The 21786-nt window shown below is 38.4% G+C and overlaps 1 protein-coding gene across 6 annotated transcripts in view; it reads right to left on the reverse strand.

The window, feature by feature from the left end:
* samd4a (sterile alpha motif domain containing 4A) overlaps window positions 1-21786 on the reverse strand; it is a 57939-nt gene that overhangs the window by 20148 nt on the left and 16005 nt on the right. For all 6 annotated transcript variants that reach the window (XM_067455799.1, XM_067455803.1, XM_067455802.1 and 3 more), the window contains one exon: window positions 2745-3266. In XM_067455799.1, coding sequence (XP_067311900.1) covers window positions 2745-3266 — 522 coding nt within the window. The remainder of the gene's footprint in view (window positions 1-2744; window positions 3267-21786) is intronic.

Here is a 21786-nt window from a genome sequence, read left to right on the forward strand (position 1 = left end):
GGGAATCAGATAACACTGTTTTTGATTCACTGAACAGAACTTGTTCATTAGAATCATTCGTTCAAATGTTCGAGCTATATTTTTTAAAAAGCTAAAAAGAACCGACTCATAACAGTCTGAAACATTTAGTTTCCCATCTCTAATGACATGCAAATTATGTTATCAATAACATGTAATCTACTCAAATGATAAAAAGTACACATGAACCGTACCAAATCCGTACTCTAACCAAATAAACATAACTTGCGTCAAAAAGATTCAGATGTAAATCAAAAATATGAGCCGAGTCTGACTAACAGCTTCTGTAGCTAGAACAACCAACACAAGTTTATTTGTTTCCTCTGAGGAGGGGAAACCTGGCAAACCAAACAGGCTGTGAGTCTTTTCCATTGCACCTACTAAACAGGTAAGCCTGTCTTCTTCACCTGGAACACTCAACCCCGTTACGGGTGAGGGGAAAGAGGAAACAAACAGAGAACGAGATGGAGAAGATACGTTATAGGCCGTGTGGCGTCCGTCCTCTCCTCCTATATGTGGCTGTAAATGTTTGGACTATGTATAGGTCTTCGCGGGCTAGTTTAAAATAGGTGCCCAGCTAATATTTCAAGTTCCAGTCCCTAAATATTAGCCATTTTCCCTAAATACAAACCTCCACAAAGGATACCTTACAAGGGAAGAGCTTGGATGGTATGTGGTGCTTAGTTGGGAAGGTGAGAGGGTGTTTGTGTGTGTAAAGGAGGACACGGGATGCTCTTCTAATTCAATTTACAAAATGTCCCATGGGTATTATGAGGAGAATTTAAAATACAATGTTCAAAGAGGGTCTTATTTATCATTACATTTTATTCTCTTCACAATTATAATTAAGAGTTTGTTGTAAAGAAGTAGATTTGCACCTCAAATATATCTCACTTTGATACTCAACATGACTGAATGAGGCTGAAGCTGTCATTATAAAGTATTATATTTTATAAATAAATACATGAATTAAATAATTTGAATACGTAAACAGATAAAGCACATTTTGTGCCTGTGTCATTTTATTTACCTTTTTATTTTACATGGACCAAAATCCTAATGACTTGAATCCGCCATTACAAAATATAATAAATATAAATATTATAATTTCTAATATAAATGTAACTTTATTTTGTATTTATTATACAAGTAAACATTTATAGGTTATATGTATACACAAGTCCTCTCAATGGCAAAAGGTGTCCCAATCACCCTGAATTCCGCAGGGTTGTGTGTGTTCGGTGTGTGTGTGTGTGTGTGTGTGCGCTTGTGTGTGCTTATTTTTGTGACATATCATGACACAAATGTGTATTATGACATGGGTATGACACAGGTATTACAAAGAGAGGAATGTCCCCACTTTTCAAAAGGCTTATAAATTATAAAGGATGGGGGTTTTTTGTTGAGAAAATAAAAATGCAGAATGGTAGTTTTAGGGGCAGGGGTGTAGGGGGATAGAAAATACGGTTTGTGCGGTATAAAAATGTAATGTCCCCACATTTCACAAAAACAAGTGTGTGCGTGCGAGTGTGTGTGTGTAGTATTTAAAAGCCTTCACTCTGGAGGAGAGTTGTGAAACCAGTCCTTTGTGCTTTTGTAACTCTTAAGTAGTCAAAAATAAAGAAGATCTGGTAGAGCAGAGTTTTAAATGTGCCCTTATTTATATCCTCAGCTGTCTCCTTCATCAGAAAAAAAGACCCTTGCATTCTTAGCTGGAAATATCGTGCACTGACCACAGATATGTTCAATCTGAATATCTTTGTTACACCCACAGTACGGCAGTGCCGCATGTACACATTTTTGCTCTGGTTTTGTGGGCCGAAAGGCTTCTGACGTTGCTGGGCTATCGTAGTAAATGCTCTTACATGCAAGAGATAAAACTGAAGTCTTAAAGGTATACTTCACCGCTTTTTCATTTTAAACTATGTTATTCCCTTAACTAAAACGAGTTGATACATACCTCTCTCATCTCAGAACTACAATGTATGGCGGAATAGCACTTCTGAGAGTACTACAGTAAAAAGTCCCGCTGAAAAATCCTCTCTCACATCTCCCCCTCCCCCCTATTGACAGAAACGAGAGAGGAAGGGGGAGATGTGAGGGAAGATTTTTCAGCCGGGACTTTTTACTGCGCCGAGTCGAAGTACTCTCAGAAGTGCTATTCCGCCATACATTATAGTTCTCCTTTATAATCCGCTTAGAAAAGCGCCACGTTTTAATTTATGTCACCATACTAGGTCGTTCAAATATTTGTGTAACTGTATTTAAATAGGGAAAACGTGGAGGTGTTTGGTCGCTTCTAACTTGTTCTCTGTTTGGTTCCATAGTGAATGAACTGGGCTTAGTGGGCTAAGCTAAATGCTATCAGATCTTCAACGCGTGTCAGAGAGATTAAGTGCACGCACTGAGACGAGAGAGGTATGTATCAATTCGTTTTAGTTAAGGGAATAACATAGTTTAATATGCAATAGCGGTGAAGTATACCTTTAAGCACAGCATCTGAATTGTTCAGGAGAAAATGGGTAGGGAATTGAGAGGGTCACAATGATGTCAATTTTGAAAGAGTTGGTGGTCTGAATCTACAACTGTTTTAATCTCACTAAATACAAAATAGGCAAAATATCAGATAGCTTAGCCTATATGAAACCCCTGTAGTTATAGACAGACTAAGCAACAAGAGAGACAGCATCCCATGCTAAGCCAAAAGTGAAGAATAGCCCACTCACTTGTGTTGGTCCCACTGCCTGTTCCTACAGTGTTGATAGTGGAGGGCACAGAGGATGCTGGGTATAGTGAGAGGTGGCCGTTTTCACAGCCCTGTTGCTGCTGCTGCCAACTTCCGAGCCCAGAGTCCCTCGAGCTCTGCCAGCCATTGAGACGGTCATCCGAACCATAGCGCTGGTGGTGGGGGTAGAGGTGCGGAGGCTGCCCGTGGTGAGATGAAGGCACGCGCTCAAGGGAGTCTCCTGCTCCTCGGGCAGCCGCCCGCTCCTCTAGGTGGTTGAGCCAGAGAGCGAGGTTCGCCCGGTCGTCGAGGGAGGTTGCAGGGTGAATGAGGGCGTAGGACAGAAGCTGCCTGCTTTCCTCCAAGTGCCGGCCATGTTCGATAGTGTGGCTCAAGATCTTCGGAAGGAGACTCATGTACTCCACCTTGGCCTCGACGTTGCCCGGTTTAAGGAGAGGCAGGTGGGTCAGAACTAGAGAGATGACCCGCTCCTTCGACTCACTCTGCCACTGACTGATCAATACTGCAAAACAAAAACAAAAAAAGCATAAGTTAGGAAAAAATTAAGTTAATAGAAAAGGCACATAAAGGCAAATAAAAGGAACTCAAAGAATAGCATAAACCTTAATTAAACAAATTAAATAAAAAACAAATAAATAAAGGTTTACAGAAAAGGGCACCTTCAAATAAAATAAATATATACATCAAATAAAAAAAGCTATTTTCATTAATTTAATAAAATGAATTCAAGGTTAATAAAAGTAATATACAATATCATATGAGGTTAACATTAGCAAAGTCATCCCTGTTTTTCACGTTTCCTTTAAAATAGCTGCCATTCGTTGAGGACACTACTCATAACCAGGGTCGTGCAGCCTATTTTAACATGCTCAGAAATGAACTATAGGAACTATAGATATTTTGAGGGCACGACAGAGGCTTTGTCCACCACCAATAATAGAGAACGTCAGCCAGAGTGAACTTCTGACCACCTCCAGATCAGGTCTATGACTCATTTATTCTCTTGGTCTGCCTTTACTTTGGACATGTACAGCCACAAATGCGATCCAGGAATGTGTGTTCTTGTATGATCACAATCTCATGAAAGCTGCCAAGAACATGTCCAACTCACATTTTTTTAAAGACCACTAGGATTTTTTGTTCATTAAAAAAAGGATGTTTTATTAACATAATGTGCGAAAATTATATAGTAATATAATTCTATATTATATAATTCTATATATATTATGATGTAGATATCATTAGATATTAAATATGATGTAGTATCATTATTTAAATGATACTACAATGATGTTTAATTATTTTATGTGCTGTACTGCCTTTAATGCGGACATTAAGAAATCACTACATTAAATTGTGAATAACAATGAAAATAATGGGAAGTCATTCATAAGCTGATTAAGAATAATAATGAATAATTAAGTAATTAAGTTATTTCATAAGATGATGATCTACACTCAAATAGCTTACTCTTTTACTTGTCTTTATTAAATCATTTTTAGATGGATATAAAAATGTAACTGTTACCTCAATGTACAAAAACATTACAAATATGACCACATCCGGAAGCCGGTTTTGGGACAAAATGTTACCCTGACATGGTTTGACCAGTATAAAAATGTGGAAAATAATCATATTCATGAGATCAAGAGACTTGAAAAAGAAAACAATGACTGTAATGTTAATGAAACAGGATCATAAATGACGAGTAGAGATGTTTCAGAGGTCTTCTGTCATGTTTAGCAGGGCGTTATGCTTGTTTAGACTTCATCATAGCAATGCCACGCTAAAGAGAGAGACACACAGACTTGAGGACAACTGGGGACCGATGATTAAGTGTCTCTCTGGGAGTCTTTTTCAAGCACTTCCATTTTTACTGATGGGGGCTTATATAGGGCAAGGAGACAAACCCAGTTCATGTCTCCTTGTGGCCCTTTATCTATGAGACTTTGGTGCATTTAAGCAATATTAAGTATTAAACCCCACAACTTATCAGTTACTAAGCCAGACTTTAAAGCAACATCTATTTGTTATAAAACACTAAACAAAAAGTGTTTGATGGAAACATTTAATCAAGTTCATGTTTTTAAGCACTAAATAAGACCATCTGTAAGGAACCTCAATCACAAACCACAAAAAACATGTCATGTTAAAGGGATAGCTCACCCAAAAATGAAAATTACCCCATGATTTACACACCCTCAACAGTGAACTATCCCTTTAAGGGGTTATTTTTCGCAAGATGTGACAAACTATGTAAAGAAAGTAAGTTCAACTTTAGACAAAAGCATTTAGTCAGAGACACCGGAAAATCCGACGAGTGATGAGAGAAGGTTATTCGTCCACCACAATGTGTCACCACTCAGCTCGGTTCAGTTTGTGCCTTGCCAAAGGTTGTGATGAGTTTATCTGGTAATAAAGTCCTCATGACCCTCAGTAACACTCCTCTACTAAAATTAGAGCCCAGCATTCAACTTGGCCGGCGTCCCGCTCTACCTCAGTGGTTGCCAGCTCCTCTATGGCTCCCACACTCCTCCATCATTACACAGTTCTTCTTCCTTTGCTCCACCCATCCAGCTGGATATAGAGGGAGTGCTGCTGCTAAAACAATGCAGCCTACTCATCTCAAGGATTCTGACTTCCTCTGCCACCATCCCCCCGTTCACTTCCTTCAGGATCCGATCACAGAGCTTCCAGAGACGTTGGCTCTCTTTCTCACACTCTCCCTTTTCTATATGCCGAGATGCAAAACCATCTCATGTGTCAGCTATGAATGTCAATTTTACAAATAATCTGAGTTCAGTCGTTTTTTTTTGGTGCATACTTACGTTCTGACACATTTCGGAATAGGCCATTAAATAATAATCAATAAATGGCTGATATTAAAATTCTATATTAATTCTAACCAGTGTTCTATTAGTTGAATTGGTATATTATATTATTTATAAAAATTTTGAATTAGCTTTTATTTTGATTTTTTTCTTATTATTTTAAGATTTAGTAATAATTAGTATTAGTTTTTTTTTTATGTATAAATAGCTTTAATTAAATTTCCATTTTAGAAGTTAGTACTACAACTGTTTTCAACTTCATTTGTTGCCAATGCATTTGTCCGTTTATTTTTTTATATCTTTATGTTTGAAGTTTAAAATGTGGCAAAAGGTCGCAAAGTTCTAGGGGGCTCAATACTTTCGCAAGGCACTATACATATTAAAGGTGCCTTAGAATGAAAAATTGAAATAACCTTGCCATGGTGAAATAATAAGAGTTCAGTACATGGACATCACATACTGTGAGTCTAAAACACCATTGCCTCTTACTTCTTATGTAAATCTTGTGAATCAAAAATACCACGGAAAACTAAGTGCTTCTCAACATAAACCCAACCGTGACGCAAGCGTTGGGGATCATTTATATGCATGCCCCCAACATTTGCATCTGTCCAAACATGTTCATTGTCAGGCGGAACTGACGGAGCAGAATAGACACTTCATGTTCCAGGACTGATGATGAGAGGACTTTTCTACCCTTCCCACAAATAAAAAATGTCAACAGTCATGGTTGATGTTTATTATAATCAGATACCGCAACAATTTAATTCAAGATTGTTCGTTTTTTTTTTGGCCCATTTCAAGCAAGCTTTGCTCATTGCTTAAACTGAAGAAAGTGGCAATTACAACTAACACTGCGTAGCCTACATTGTTAGTAACGTTAAATATGCAATATCGTTGACGAAAAAAAGACAAGTCATCAATGGTTTTGGTTTGGGATAGAAGATTGTTTGTGCGGTTGCCAGATTTTAGTAATTTAAATCTCCCAAAAAGAGCTTTTCTGTAAAAAGAACATGTATACTATCCAGTGTTTTACCTAAACATGCCCAATCTGGCAACCATATGCCTGCAAGCTCCCTCTCATGCGGATGATCTGAAAACACCAATAAACAAGTAAGCTGCATTTCAGCAATCTCCATTTGAGATGTTCTGCTTAAAGTGTTTCATTTAGTCGGTCTGTGTTGAGTCAGGACGGCCAGACTCACGAGCCACTTTACTGAACTGCTGTGAGCTGCTGAAAAAAGCCAATCAGAGCAGAGCTCAACATTAATATTCATGACCCTTCCACATAAGGCAAAAACAGAGCATTAGATCCTAGGGACAATTTATAGGGCTGTAAATGGACCTGTAAAACTGTATCTGGACAAATGTTGCCCTTAAATAAGCCACATACCCTCTATTTAGATATCAGAGAACAATTTAACATATTGTTTCAAATCATTCTAGGGCACCTTTAATAGCCTACATATTAAATTAATCTCAAGCAGTCAGTTCATAGACCCCGGAGAACAAAAAAGTTGGATGAGACTGAAAGAAAGAGGGAGAAAGAGACAGAAACAGAGTGAAAGCAACATTCTGCAGGGAGTCTATGAATCACAGTTGATTCACAGCGGTCAGTCTGAGGAAAGCCCTTCTTTAAGGCTTCATTGAGTCATTTTTAGACAGTAAAACAATGTGTTCTAGTGAACTCCACGTGGCGCCCGCTCTCTGGGAACAGAGCTTTCAAACATCCCTGCGTTCGGCCGTAATATGTATTTTCTCCACCCCTTGCACTTAACCTTCCGATTGGCTTAAATTAGAAGCTGCTCTTCAACGACACAATGTTTGAGCACATAAACTACTCTGGAGGAGCAAGGCCTGAGCAAAAACACTGAGAATCTATTGAGTCTATCTAAACACTACTGTCTTAATGAGTGAGTCAATGAATCATTTAATCAACTGATTTGTTCAAGAACATGATAAAATCTGGAATATCTGGATTTGGAATATCATAAAATCATACTACTACTAATTTTACATGTAAAACAAATTAAATAGAAATAAATAGAAATGTGACCCTGGACCACAAAACCAACTATTAAGGTCAAATTTTTGAAATTTAGATATATACAGCATCTGAAAGCTGAATAAATTCACTTTCCATTGAGTTGTAAGGATAAGACAATATTGGCCCGAGATCTGACTATTTGAAAATCTGGAATCTGAGGGTGCAAAAAAAAAATTAATATTAAGAAAACTGCTTTTAAAGTTGTCCAAAGTCCTACTTTCTACCTATTACTACTAATAATAATCTTTTGATATATTTATGGTAGGTGGTCATTTACAAAATATATTGGAACATGGCACATGAAAAATCGATTTTTATCCATACAATGTATTGTTGGTTATTGACACAAATATACATGTGACTTATGAGTTTTGTGGTCCAAGGTCACAATAGTAAGGGTAGTATGCTAGTAGATTATTTTGAATTCAGCTACTGTGTTTATGAGTGAGTCACTGAATAGTAATTCAACTTATTACTTATACTTCTGGTTGTATAAAAGCAACATCATATAATAGTATTAATCAATGTTAATATCTCCTGGCATAGCATAGTGTCAGAGTGATATTACTCGCTATGTTACAAACACTATATTGCCAAACGTTTTGGGACCTTTTACATACATATGAACTTTAATGAGTTCCCATAGTCCCGTTCTTAATAAATAGGGTTTAATATGGAGCTTGCCCACCCTTTGCAGCTATAACAGCTTCAACTTTTCTGGGAAGACTTTCCTGAAGGTTTATGAGTGTGTTTTTGGGAATTTTTGACCATTCTTCTAGAAGTGCATTTGTAAGGTCAGACACCGATGTTAGATGAGAAGGCCTGGCTCTCAGTCTCTACTGTAATTCATCCGAAAGGTGTTTTATTGGGTTGAGGTCAGGACTCTTTTCAGCCCAGTCAAGTTCCTCCACACCAAACTTGCTTATCCAGATTTCATGGACCTTGCTTTGTACACTGGTACGCAGTCATATTGTTAAAGGTCCATCACCAAACTGATCTGACAAAATTGGGAGCATGAAATTGTCCAAAATTTCTTGGTGCTGAATCATTAAGAGTTCATTTGACTGGGACTAAGGGGCCAAAAAAAAACAAAAAACATCCACACCATAATCCCCCTCCACCAAACTTTACACTTGGCATAATGCAGTCAGGCAAGTACCATTCTCCATCTTTGATGCAGCTGCTTCTTGAGCTAATCTATAGGTCTCACGAAGTTTGGAGGTCAGTAGCTATTGATTTTTTTTGACAGAAAGTTGCCGACTTCTGCACACATTGCACCTCAGCATGCGTTGATTCCGCTCTGTGATTTTACGTGGCCTACCACTTCATGGCTGAGTTGCTGTTGTTCCCAATTGCTTCCATTTTGTTATAATACAAATAACAATTGACCATTGAATATCTAGTACTGAGGAAATTTCACTAATGGACTCTTCACTAATGGACACTAATGGACGATACCACGCTTGAAATCACTGAACTCCTGAGAGCGACCCATTTTTTCGCAAATGTTTGTAGATGCGTCTGCATGCCTAGGTGCTTGATTTTATACACCTGTGGCCATGGAAGTGATTGGAACACCTGAATTCAATGTTTTGGAGGGGTGTTCCAATACTTTTGACAATATAGTGTATGAACTATGAAGCAAAGAAGCCAGTGTGATGAAAAGAATACAGCTATTCTTGAACATCGGCAGACATGCTGTTCACCAGACGGAGATTGGTGGTTAAACCCAAGCAGTGCACATTAGAGACCATTCAGCCGACCGTACGCAGACAGACATTTTCCCCTTTTAATTAGATGAACTTTGAGTCACTTCTAATGAGAGACTGAATATAAACCCCCTGCAGGCCGTTAACAGCATCAGTGCCCCTCTGAACCTGGATACATGCCTGGATAACACGCAACCCCTGACGTATGTCACCAGATGCTCCATTAACACCAGGGACACAATTGCCGGCTGATAAAAACACACGCACAGTCATACAAACAGCCACGCACACACCCATGTCTGCATGGGAGGAGATGTGTTTTGTCAGACACATGATTCTCTTGAGCTAAAAATAGGATGGCCACAACACCGAATCCAAACACCAGTGGACTGGTGATAACGCCCTATTTATATGAGACCATCAGAGATGGCATCAACTGAAACCACACACACACCCTGTGCTGACACAGTGCACATAAGAAGGTCGCTGAAATGCTGCTTTGTGACCCTGTTTTCCCCTTTGTCCCTTAAAAGTACTATGGTATCCGATTTCCATAGTACATAGTCTTACATTTTTTCTTATATAAAAATACACACACTGGCCACATTATTTGGTACGTTGGACACCCGATGCCATTACACCACCAGCAGCCTGAACCATTGATACAAGGCAGGATGGATCCATCAAGGTCCATTCATGAAATTGAGGCTTATCAGACCAGGCAACCCTTTTTCAAACTTCTATTGTTTAATTTTGGTGAGCCAGCACAAATTGTAGCCTCAGTTTCCTGTTCTTAGCTGACAGGAGCGGCACAGTTGTGTCTTCTGCTGCTATAGCACATCTGCTTCAAGGTTGGATATGTTGTGTGTTCAAAGATGCTAGTTGGCATACCTCAGTTGTAGCAAGTGGAAATTTGAGTTATTGTTGCCTTTCTATCAGCTTAAACCAGTCTGGCCTTTTTCCTCTGACCTCTGGCATCAACAAGGCAATGTCTCCCACAGAACTGCCGCTCACTGGATATTTCATCTTTATCTGACCATTTTCTTTAAACCCTAGAGATGATTGTGCATGAAAATCCCAGTAGATCAACAGGTTCTGAAATACTCAGACCAGCCTAATTGGCACCACCAACCAACCAACCAACGTTTTCCCAAACTTTTGAATGGTAGTGTACTGGTAAAGGTAATGCAGCACCATCAAAGTAGTGTTTTTTCCAGTAATAAAATAAATTACTTTCTTGGTAAAGTTCATAATGTGGCTGCATCCATGGTGATCTTGGGCTCAACCATTGTCAAATATTTGTCTTGTTAGCACAACAAACACAGCTAGAGTTGGTGTATGTCCTTTTTTTTAATAGTTGTTGAGTCAACAAAGTAAGGACACAATGTGTTCCTGGGAGTTAGATGCACCACTTTTAAATCTATTGGGAGGGAGACTGTGACACACAACCTCAGGTTCAGATATTATGCCAATATACACCAGACGCTGCAGTAAAAGATCCAAACCTGCTGTATAACACATCAGAAGGTCTAAAAATTAGGTCTGTCTGTACTTTTTCCACTTATGAGGGGAAAAAAAACAACACTAGAATTGGTCTGTGGACACAGTGCGAACTTGCAACGAAGATTTTTCCACTAGTGAAAGAGAGGAAAGGAAAAATGGCCTATTTGGAAAAAGTGGCTAGAGAAAGAGAATGAGAAAAAACGAGAGAGAGAGAGAGAGAGAGAGAGAGAGAGAGAGAGAGAGAGAGAGAGAGAGAGAGAGAGAGAGAGAGAGAGAGAGAGAGAGAGAGAGAGAGAGAGAGAGAGAGATGCCCCACCCATCCCTCTGGCTGCTTGCTCCAGCTCAGCAGTGTGGAATGTGCTGGCATACCACAGGTCTAACAGAAGAATGCACAGTTTCCGACTGGGGTGCGTTGCATCCGAAACGACGCTGGTTAGACACATACCTTCTTTTTGAGATCATCCCCCTCAACGCTACTTTAGCAAACACTTCCTTAAACGGGCTCCCCGAGATCTAATGTATTCAGCAGAGTAGTGGGTGGAGAGAAATACGGAGCATCATTGATATGTAGAAAGGAAAGGGAGGGGAAGAGAAAGAAAGAGAGGAGAATTACCTTATGGCTAAACCAAACACCTAATGACCAGTGGAAATACTTCCATGTGAAGGACAGAGGCCCATTGAATAGGTTCCCAAGAGTCAGGGAATAAGACACTCCTGTGAGTGGGAAGCTCAGAGGAAAGCCTTAGATGACACTCCAAGAAGTAACAGAGGAAAAAATGAAAAAATGACAGAATCGATGTGCGGTATCCTGAAATGACACCCACAGGGAGCGTGCATGAAGCTCTGGAGAGGCTGACGATTTAGTTGGCAGAGAACAAGAGAGAAAGAAAGAATGCAAAAGAGGCCCCTGTTGAACTTCAGTGGCCCCACCTTTCCTCAACAGCAGTTTTAACAGGCAATTGCTCGATCTCTACAAGTCTCCACAGGCCCGGACCCCACCGGCACCCTATCGGGCCTTTTAGGACACCTACATTTCAGCATGTACAGTAGCAGGGCTAATCCATACAGATAATAAATTCATGATTGCCAATTTGTTACAAGTTCTTGAGGGCACGAAGATATTACATTATCAATAACGGGAACAAACTTAAAAAGACCATGAGCATTTCTGAAAACCAAGTACGCAAAGTTTGGACTTGGTAGTTTGGACTTTTCAGGTTCGCTCAGGAGAACGAACTCACACTAAATTCCGTTAATTCTGCAAATGTATAGTATAGCAACGTACTAGATACCGTCACTCAGCTTGCTCTGGCTACTCCAACAATCTCTGTATGTATATTTAGTCTGCAATTAAACTAAATATGCAATAAAACACCACTCTGCCTCTTTTCGTTCTCATTTTAAAAAAATCTTAAAACATTAAAAGCCACACAAAAATGGTTCAGGCAACACGTACATTGATTATCGTCACTGCATGAATATTTAAAACAAAAAAATAAATAAAACAAACCTGCCTCTTTTTGTTTACATTTTAAAAATATTAAACAGATTTAATATGTGGTTCAGGAAATATGTGCATATGTACTCTATTACCACGAAATATCGACACAACCCTTTGTTAAATGTCAGTTATAATGATCAATAATAGCCGTTATAAAAGTATATGAAGTAAAAGGTAAATGAAGTAAAAGGTGTGAGAGATGTACTGAGAGATGAAAATGAAGATATACATTCTGTGATTTACTTTGAATTTACCTCTGTATGTTCAGTTTTATTTATTTTATCTTTGTATATAGTACTTTGGGCAACTGTATTGTAAAAAAGTATTGTACAAAGTCAGCGCTTTAGTAGGCTACAAGATAAAGTTCACAGAGCCAAAAATGATTTGCCAGAGAACCAATTATAGATTTATTATGAGACCAAAGATCGCCTGTTAGATTTACACAAAAACAAATGATATCTCATGTTTAACCCATACGGAGACATCACAGCCAGCGGTACACATCAGAAGGACTAGCCGAGGTAAGGCTCTTCCAGGCGGGGTTAATGAATCCTGAGCAACCAGTACTCGACTGGATCTCACAACTCCAAAAAAGTCTGATCAAATAATCAAATAGGCACTCTCTTTATAAATAAACCACAGGCTTGAGATTTAAACAACTACATTTTCACCTGAAAAACTCTTAAATATACATTTTGTAAAACAATAACAGTAGTATTTGTTTAATTACACAGGTTTTCTCCTCTGCTATTGATGCTTTCTGGCTATCTCAAGTTCAGACAAGTCACCTCCTGATGCATCCTCGATAAAAGGGCGCAACTGGGGATTTGATCTGTACGTGGAGAACTATGAACTTTGAAGTGGACCAGTACTTGGGCAGTGGCTGATGACGTTTCACAAGAACCAAAAGAACACAAGAACAGACAAGAACGCATATTGAGAAACGACACATGATTGACTGTGGTCATGTTATGTTAGTTAAGTCATTATTCACCTCTCGAGCCAGTTGAATTTGTGAAGGTCTGCCTGCCACATTGATTTTTGATGGAAATGAGGAACGATCGTCTGCCAATTTCTGCTAAAAAAGGTCCTGACCTTCTGACTCCAACACAGACAGAGATGCCCTTGGTCAGCTGAATTAATAACCCAGAGGGTGTAAGCATGCACCTTCAGGTCATCCGTCCCCTCAGTTCCTCTTCGCACACAAATCGCCAAACGTTACGTCTGCTGTAGAAATTAGAGAATGAGGCCGACAGTTCTAATTTTGGCTTGGCAGGCGCTTTGTACTGAGAGTTTGTCTGTACTCGCACATACACTTTCTTCCTCTCTTCCTTCGAGCCAGTGATATTTATGGCTGCTAATCCTGTTCGATGTTGGAAATAGCAGCGCAGGCTAACTAACCATTGAGCTCAGCTGGACAGACAACAAAGTGGGAAACACCTGCCTCTGTCAGTAGACACAGCAGTCACAGTGGCTCCGAGTCATCTCTATTGTTCAGTACGGATGATGAGCTCTCGCTCTCAAATGCAGGAAGCTCGTCACGTCCCACATGTGAACCCCATTCATTGACCCCGAAGCGTTTTCTCTATCTGATCTCTTCACCATATTAGATAAAAACCCAGACAAGCTTTTAACCTGTGCAAATAAGCTATGCTTTTTCCATCTTGCCCCAAATGTGCTGGAGTGCAAAAACAGTCTTGGATTGATTCTGAAAAATATAAACATTCTGAAATTTTGATTATCTGTGATAATCACTGCAACAACAACCACAAAAATATGTCGACTATGAACGATTCCTTCATAGTTACAATAATGAATAGCCTAGTCACTGCATTTTTTCTTTTGATATGAAGGATTATGACTGTTTTGCTAAAGAGTGCTAATATTACACCCCATCAGCAGTCAGTGAGGAAACTCTGGGGCCTCAGACTTTGGCCCCAAAAACCTGCTCCATTCATACCCCCCAGACAGGACAACCTCAGACAGGAAGTGCCATTGTAACCTGACGACCGTAACAGCCGTAAAAGATGTGCTGGAATTGAACGGAAATTTAGTCTACCCGTGGAAGCGCAAGGGGATGTGTGTGTATCGCCACTTTGGTTAACTTTTGTGACAATTGAAAGACTACATGGAATATTCGTACATGGGGTAATTCAGTTAATAAGAGTTCATAAAAACGACAAGCAACCAGTAATACAATTAAAAAGAGCATGTCACATTGCAGGATATATTAAACTGAAGGGACATAAAACTTACTTATCATTTGACTTTCAAATCCCTTCATGTAATTGCTATTATACATATATATTATACATATATTTGGGGGTGAAACACTCATGTCAATCCTGAGTACCTATAATATTGCATCCTTCATATCTCCAAAAAGTCTTTAGTTTTATTACATCTATAAAAGACAGATAGGCTTTGCCGAGTCTTTCCAGGAAAAAAACTGAGCGGCGTATCGTGTGGGCAGAGCTAAAGAATGACGAGCGCGTGCCGCTATTCCGTTGAGAGCGTCTGAAAGCTCTGACATCCTTAATCGTGGAGGAAAAATATGATCCAAAATCAGATCTAGATTCTGAAATTGAACAGGAGCAGAAGCGACGACTACAGCAGGACTCAATGGTATGTACTGTAACTATTTGCTTAGTGGCTTGTCATGCTCAGGAGTTTTACAACATTTGTGTGTGTGTTTACTCGTGGTTTATGAGGACATAATTTGGTTTATGAACTATTGTATGCGATTTAATGTTAGCAGTAGCAAGCGGAAAGGTTTTACATGTCAGACTAGTGCGTTTACATAAAAAACTATGGAATAGTAGCCGATAGCTAACAACACAAAGACATTTTAAGCAGTTTTACTCCCCATCTGCTTCCAGCATATGACTGTGAACCTTAATGACTGGAACCGCTTCATCTTTTAGCATTAGACGAGCTACAAATCCGGAGTTGAATTGTACCTTGTTTATAAGCCATCGTCGCCGAAATGCAGGGAACAAACTAAAAACTTGCACAAACTTGCACAACTCCATAGCTGCTCCGGAAAAACAAACTCCATTCACTGTCCCATTACCACTGGGTTCTTTGGGAAGCTGTACATAGCTGTCTTGCCCTGACAACCAAAAACACACTTTTGCCACATCTGGTGACATTGTTGATTTTTTAAGTCCTGTGACTGCAGCAAAGCCAGCTTCCCTAAAGTGTTTGCTCTCTTGCTCTAGTCGCGTGTGAGCGCCCTTCCAGGAGAAGAGCCCGTACAAGGACATTCCACCTTATCTGACATCAGGTAGACCCATACTCATAAAAAACTTTCCGAAACTTATGAAATACTGGGAGAAGTGTTTTTGGCAAGGAAATGCTCTATCAAACTTTGAAAAAAAACAACTTTGCCCATGTTTAGGATGGGAATCCAAGTTAACAGTTAACAGTGTAAAAAGCTCTTACTGCTAGAATAACCAAAATTAGAGTGTCAAATTTGAATTATCAATGACATGAATTATGACCGGTCAATAACTACATATCCTATTCTTTTTTAATGAAAAAGTAACTAAAATCTACTTATAATAGTACAATTCCATAGAAACAAATCTAATAAGTTACTTTTTTAAAATTTGTATCTGTTTACCATATTCTGGTCAATATGATAAACCAATAATTACTTCTGTTGCTGTTTATCAATAAATGGACAGTATTAAAATGGTTTAATTAAGTAAATTTTAAGTGAAATAATAAAACACAACATCAATCCATTTAAATGCTAAAAGTGCATTCAGGAATCACAATATTATAATGAACAGTATCAAAATAAATAGTTTGAGATTTTCTAAAGATTAAAGTGTTATTAAATTATTGGTGTTTTTAAAGATTAGTGTTAGATGACAACAATGGTAATTTAAATGTAAAAATGAAAGAAAATGAGCATGCATAATTAATACTATGTATGTACAAATATCCAATACTTGTGATATTGATAATATTGGGCAATATATGATACGGTACCAATAAATTGTGCAAAAAATATAAATTATATCAAAGGATATCTTTAATCATCAAGTTAAAGCTGAATTTTGTATTTTTAAAAAAGTCACACAAAAAAAAAACTACCTTTCAAGCAGGTCTCAAGTGAAACCTGATGTGTTCCTGGAAAATCAGACTTCCTAGAATTTTTTTTTCTCAAGGAAACTTTGGGGACAACCTCTGGCACAATGTGCCATTGTACCCGTTGACTGTAATGTCTATAAACGCCTCGCATGGAACATCAATTCAGTCTACCTGTGGACGTTCCAGGGGTTGTGTGTGTGTTCATGTGGCGCAGAATGTCACAGCTGGAGCTATTCCTGGAATGTGAGCCTCAAGTCTGCGGATTTGAGCTCAGAGAGCTCTATTTAAGGAAATGTCTGGGCCCCTGTACTACTTGAACCCCCTCCTCATTCACCAATCATTATTTTCCTATTCAAAAGAAATCTTTATTTCCGTACCTGCAGGAGAGAGAGAACAGAGATTCCTTTACGGAGGTTATATAATTTGTGAAAAATGTCCCATTTAGGGCAACTGGAAGAAACACATCCTCAAACTCAAATACAAACCCACTCTTGCTTCACGACTGTCTGGAGTGGAAGCTGAATGGAGTGGTGGGAGGGGGAGAATCTCAGCCTGACCTCTTAAAAGCGCAATCAGCACTTTTGAACAAAGTGTGCATTGTGGCACCGTGATGCAGCTGCCTGCACTATGCACTGCAGCTGCAGAATAACGCATACTAAACAGTAGCCACAAGGACATGACACCAGCCTTACCGAAGACACACTCAAGGCAGTAAAGCAAACACAACTGTTGGGTATGTGAAGAGCGAGTGTGTCTTCTGACGCATTGTTCTCTGCTGCAGTCAAGCGTGCACTGACAGCTCACCCCGAGTGTGGCATGAGCTACAGAACCGGTCTGACGGCGTGGGAGACAACCGTGAGGAACGTGAAGAAGGACACAGGAGGTGGAGAGGAGAGCTGAGCTACCATGAGCCTCACCAGAAGATTTCACCATTTTCTTTTTCAGCAAAAAAACTATTTCAAATAAAAGAAAAATATTAAGCATCACAACTGTTTTTAAATTTGATAATAGCATTTCTTGAACATCAAATCAGCATATTGGAATGATTTCTGGAGGATCATGTGACTGAAGACTGGAGTAATGATGCTTCAGCTTTGCAGACACAGGAAGGAAATTACATCTTAAATGATATTACAATAGAAAATTTTATTTTAAATTATAAGAATTTTTCACAACATTGCTGCTTTTTTGTCAATTCAAAACCTACATAAAAATAGGAACAGTACTACATATTATAGCAGAGTATGCACATTTTGTTAACATTTTAAAATAAGGTTCCATTTGTTAACATCAATTTTTGGTTAAAAAGTACATAACCAGCTAGCCTTTAAAACTATCTTCTTACCTTAGCCCGATTCACAATGCTAAGCTTGTAATAATGTGTTATAATTTGAGTGATACTAGTGGATTTCCGTGGGAAATTTGAGCATGTCTTTGCGTCATTACGTCACGTCTGTATACATAAAGGAGGAGTCCGGCTAGTAAGCTATCGCATGTGAGGATGCTGCTGGTGGCGGATCATTTATAGCATTTTCTCACAACAGCTGTAATAATTAAATGTATCGTTTTTATAGTGGATTGTAATCCAGAAAGATCCAAACTATAATCATCAGTGACAACTGGAGATTCCCCGGTAGTGTCAAAGATTCAATGCATTGATAAGCAGAGCCGGATTCGACCACCGATCTCACGGTCGGATCTTATAAAAAGAGGATTTTTTGGCAATATGGGGGTGCTCTATATTTTAAAAACGTGGCGCTGCATTGAGCTCCACGTCCGGCGGCTGACAGTGCCTGTCCGCGAAAACTCAGGAATTTGTATAAAGTATAATGTACAGAGCGCCATTTCAAGGTTTTATATTACATTTATATTATATTTCCCTCAAATCGTCAATGTACATACTGATTTAACCCTGTGCTACTAGATACACTCATCCTGCAGTTCTCCTGTCAGAATGCAGTCGATTCAAAATTGAGCTTGCGCGTATATAATGTGTACGTCTGGTGGTGGTGTGAGAAACCTGAGACGCGGCACTGAGCTTCACGTCCAGTGTGCGACCCCCTTTAGGCACAAACGGCTTAAGAACGTCCATGTAAACGCACTCAAAGTGTTCTTTTCCTCTATAGGCAGGTGTTTTTTAGGTTTATTAATCAAAATGTTCTTTTATATATTTGTGTGATGTTCTGTTTTTCAATCGCGGCTTTAACATGTTATGAGAAAACGTTTTATCCACCACATTAACTTTTATTTAAATCTAATTAAGAAAGCCACTGTCAGTTCATGTGTCAGTTGGCAGGTAGTTTTGCTTGTTGTTGCTGTGTTTTGGCCTGAAGCCCCACCCTACACCTATCTACCAATCACAAAGTCAGTAGTGTTTCGGCATCCGGGTTGCCAACTCTGCTCTAGTTACCACAGCTGCAAACGTTCCTGCTGGATCCTGGCAAACTCGAGACAGGGGGAGGGGGAGAGGGGATAGTGATTGCAGTACCAGTTTTGGCCACAATCTTACATTTACTTCCTTTAATGTTAATTTCAACATTTATTAATACATGATTAAAATTTTTAAATAATTGGCAAGGTTGCCTGCTAAAATTCCCATTCATGGGTCTATATATCACATAATTGAGGTTGCTTTACTTCAACCCGCGGACATGGAAAAGAACCCACGGGAAAACCACAGACTTGGCAAAACGGTGCAGTTGATTTCTGTTGACATTTGACAACTAACATTCTGCACCGTTCCGAGTCCGTTGCTCTGATTGGTTGTAGGTCTATCCAATTAAGGTTTTTCCTGGTTCGGTTGAAACACGCCCCATAATCACAGTCCAATGGAGCAGTTTCAGACTCATATTCTGACTAGAAATTTATACCTTTAAACAGGTATATTGTGGGACTGAAAGCTGATTGATCTAATGAAAGTCTAATTTAGCAAACCTCAAGGCAACATTACACACAAGCATCTTACAAATGACAAAAAGCAACATGTATTAAAACTGCATGTAACCAACAAAAAAGATTAAATTATTGCCGGCTCAGCTAATCAAACTAAATTTGCAGTTGAGCACAACAGTACAGACAAGACCGCAAATTAAACACGGTCTCCTTTATAGGCGGCTGAGAAGCAACATTACTCAGTAAGGAGAAAGGATGATATATCTTATGCCTTTCAAGTACCTACATGTCATCCATTCCTTTTCGCTGAGATGAGCATATTTTGCCATTCATTAAGATGAGAAACAGGTGATATGTAAGTTATCACCCAGACTGACTCAAGTGCTGATGTCATCCAAGCTAAGCATTTTTCTGAGACACCTTAACAAAGTTAACATCGGGGCCATGCTTTCAACAGCTTCACTTACGTGGACAACGTAAAGCATGTCTGAAATGTTCAGTTCAATTTTGACAGCCTAATGTTCAAGGTCTTCTGTATATAACGCCACCTTAACATCTAATGTTTTATATTCAACTAAAAAAATACTAATTAAAATACATGTTTTGCCAGTAAATTGACATTGACGACTGATGATCAAGGCCGGGTCAAAAGGATTTTTTGAATATTTAATAATATCATTTAATTGAGGCTGGATGAGAGGAACAGGAGGAAATGCACAGTTATTGATATAGAAAATGCAAAACTGATGGTTATATTATGACCTGCAGTGTTCTATTATATTAGGGTATAAGAATTGTATCATGATCAATATTGACACCTAGCATTTGTTATTATATTTTCAAAAAACATTTTATGGTTTAACCAAAAAACTTTGACTTTATAAAGACTAAAACAGAACATGCAATTGCTCTAAAAACCACAACTGTGCTACTTATCAACTAGTTATCAACACTGTATTTTGTTTGACTTGTAGTTTGTGGTCTAAAGTGTATAAAAATGAGCATCAGTGTCTTAAAGGGCCAGTTTACCCAAAAATGAAAATGTTAACTGTCAATTAAAATTCTCTCAGGTTTCATTAAAAACATCTTTCTTTGTGTTTCGAAGATGAACTAAAGTTTAACGGGTTTGTTACGACATATGGGCAATTAATGACAAAGTTTCATTTTTGGGTAAACTGTTCCTTTAAGTACATTGGGTTTTACTAGCAACAAGCCATGAAATTACCCTAAAGCCAAAAAGACCTGCTGAACAAGAAGAAGAGGGTCTTCAGGTCTGGAGATTGGAAGAGAAAGTGCTCAAGTGCAGGTAGTGCTAAAAAGACAACTCTACTGTATAAGTGGAAAACAGAAGCAGAAAAAGAGGGATGAAATATTGATGATTTAATCCATTCAATACGGTACACGTTTTATATCTTACCCAATGACTTACTGGGACAACAGGTGAAGAGAGATGATTTAACGGTATTGTCAATAACCGTGAAATATTTATATCGTGTTAATTAAGGGTTTGACAATATCATGACAATTGTAATATTTAAAACTAATAGCAGCACACATATGATAATAAGAGTATGTCATAAATAATCCAGTGCCAGCACCTGGTTCACATCCCAAATCACTCTAAAATGTTTTTTAGGGGACCTTTTACCACAAATAAAAGCATGGTTGCAGCTTGCAAATGAAACAATTTACAATTTAAACAATTTAATTTATTGTTTTAATTAAACCTTTTAAGTTGCAAACATTATTTTGTACTGTTGACATAATAAATTTGATTATATCAACTTAATATCATCTGTAATTTAAATTCAAAGTTAATTGGCATTTTTAATTAGGTAGTAACTTGATAACTTAGTAATAACTTTGGAAGTTAGGCAGTGGGGATTTCTAGTTCCCAACATGCTTTGCATAGGACTGGAGAAGGAGAATAAATGTTGAAATTAGGTGTAAATGTATTTGTTTTTAGTGAAGGGAAAGACATGTTGGTGTTTAATACTGTTTTGTCTGACATTTAAAAAAAAGTTTCTGTAATGTTGAAGTTTTTGTGGTTAAAATTTGTGCTGAAGAGTAGATACATGAAGGTAAACACTACACTAACTCTATAACAATTGTTTTACAACTCTAATTTTTACAACTTAATTTTTAATCAGTAATCATTAAAAGACTTAAAAATGTGTGTTTATCCTACAAAAATAATTAAGTTGTCGCCTCACATCGACTGTCTCGGCCCCGCTTGAACACGTCAAAATTACTAAAGGAGACTGTCAACTAGCATGTGCGTTCTGTGCCTGCAAAGTAAATATCTGTCTATATCAGCAAGTATCAATACTCTATTTTGTAATTTAAAATCTCAGTTTTGGGCAGTGGCTAGGTACACGTAGCGACGCTTCCGAAACTAGGACTCCAGATATACAAACCGTAAACAAAGCAGTGCTTGC

This window comes from Pseudorasbora parva, chromosome 10, assembly GCF_024679245.1.
Source record: "Pseudorasbora parva isolate DD20220531a chromosome 10, ASM2467924v1, whole genome shotgun sequence".
Classification (NCBI taxonomy): domain Eukaryota; kingdom Metazoa; phylum Chordata; class Actinopteri; order Cypriniformes; family Gobionidae; genus Pseudorasbora; species Pseudorasbora parva.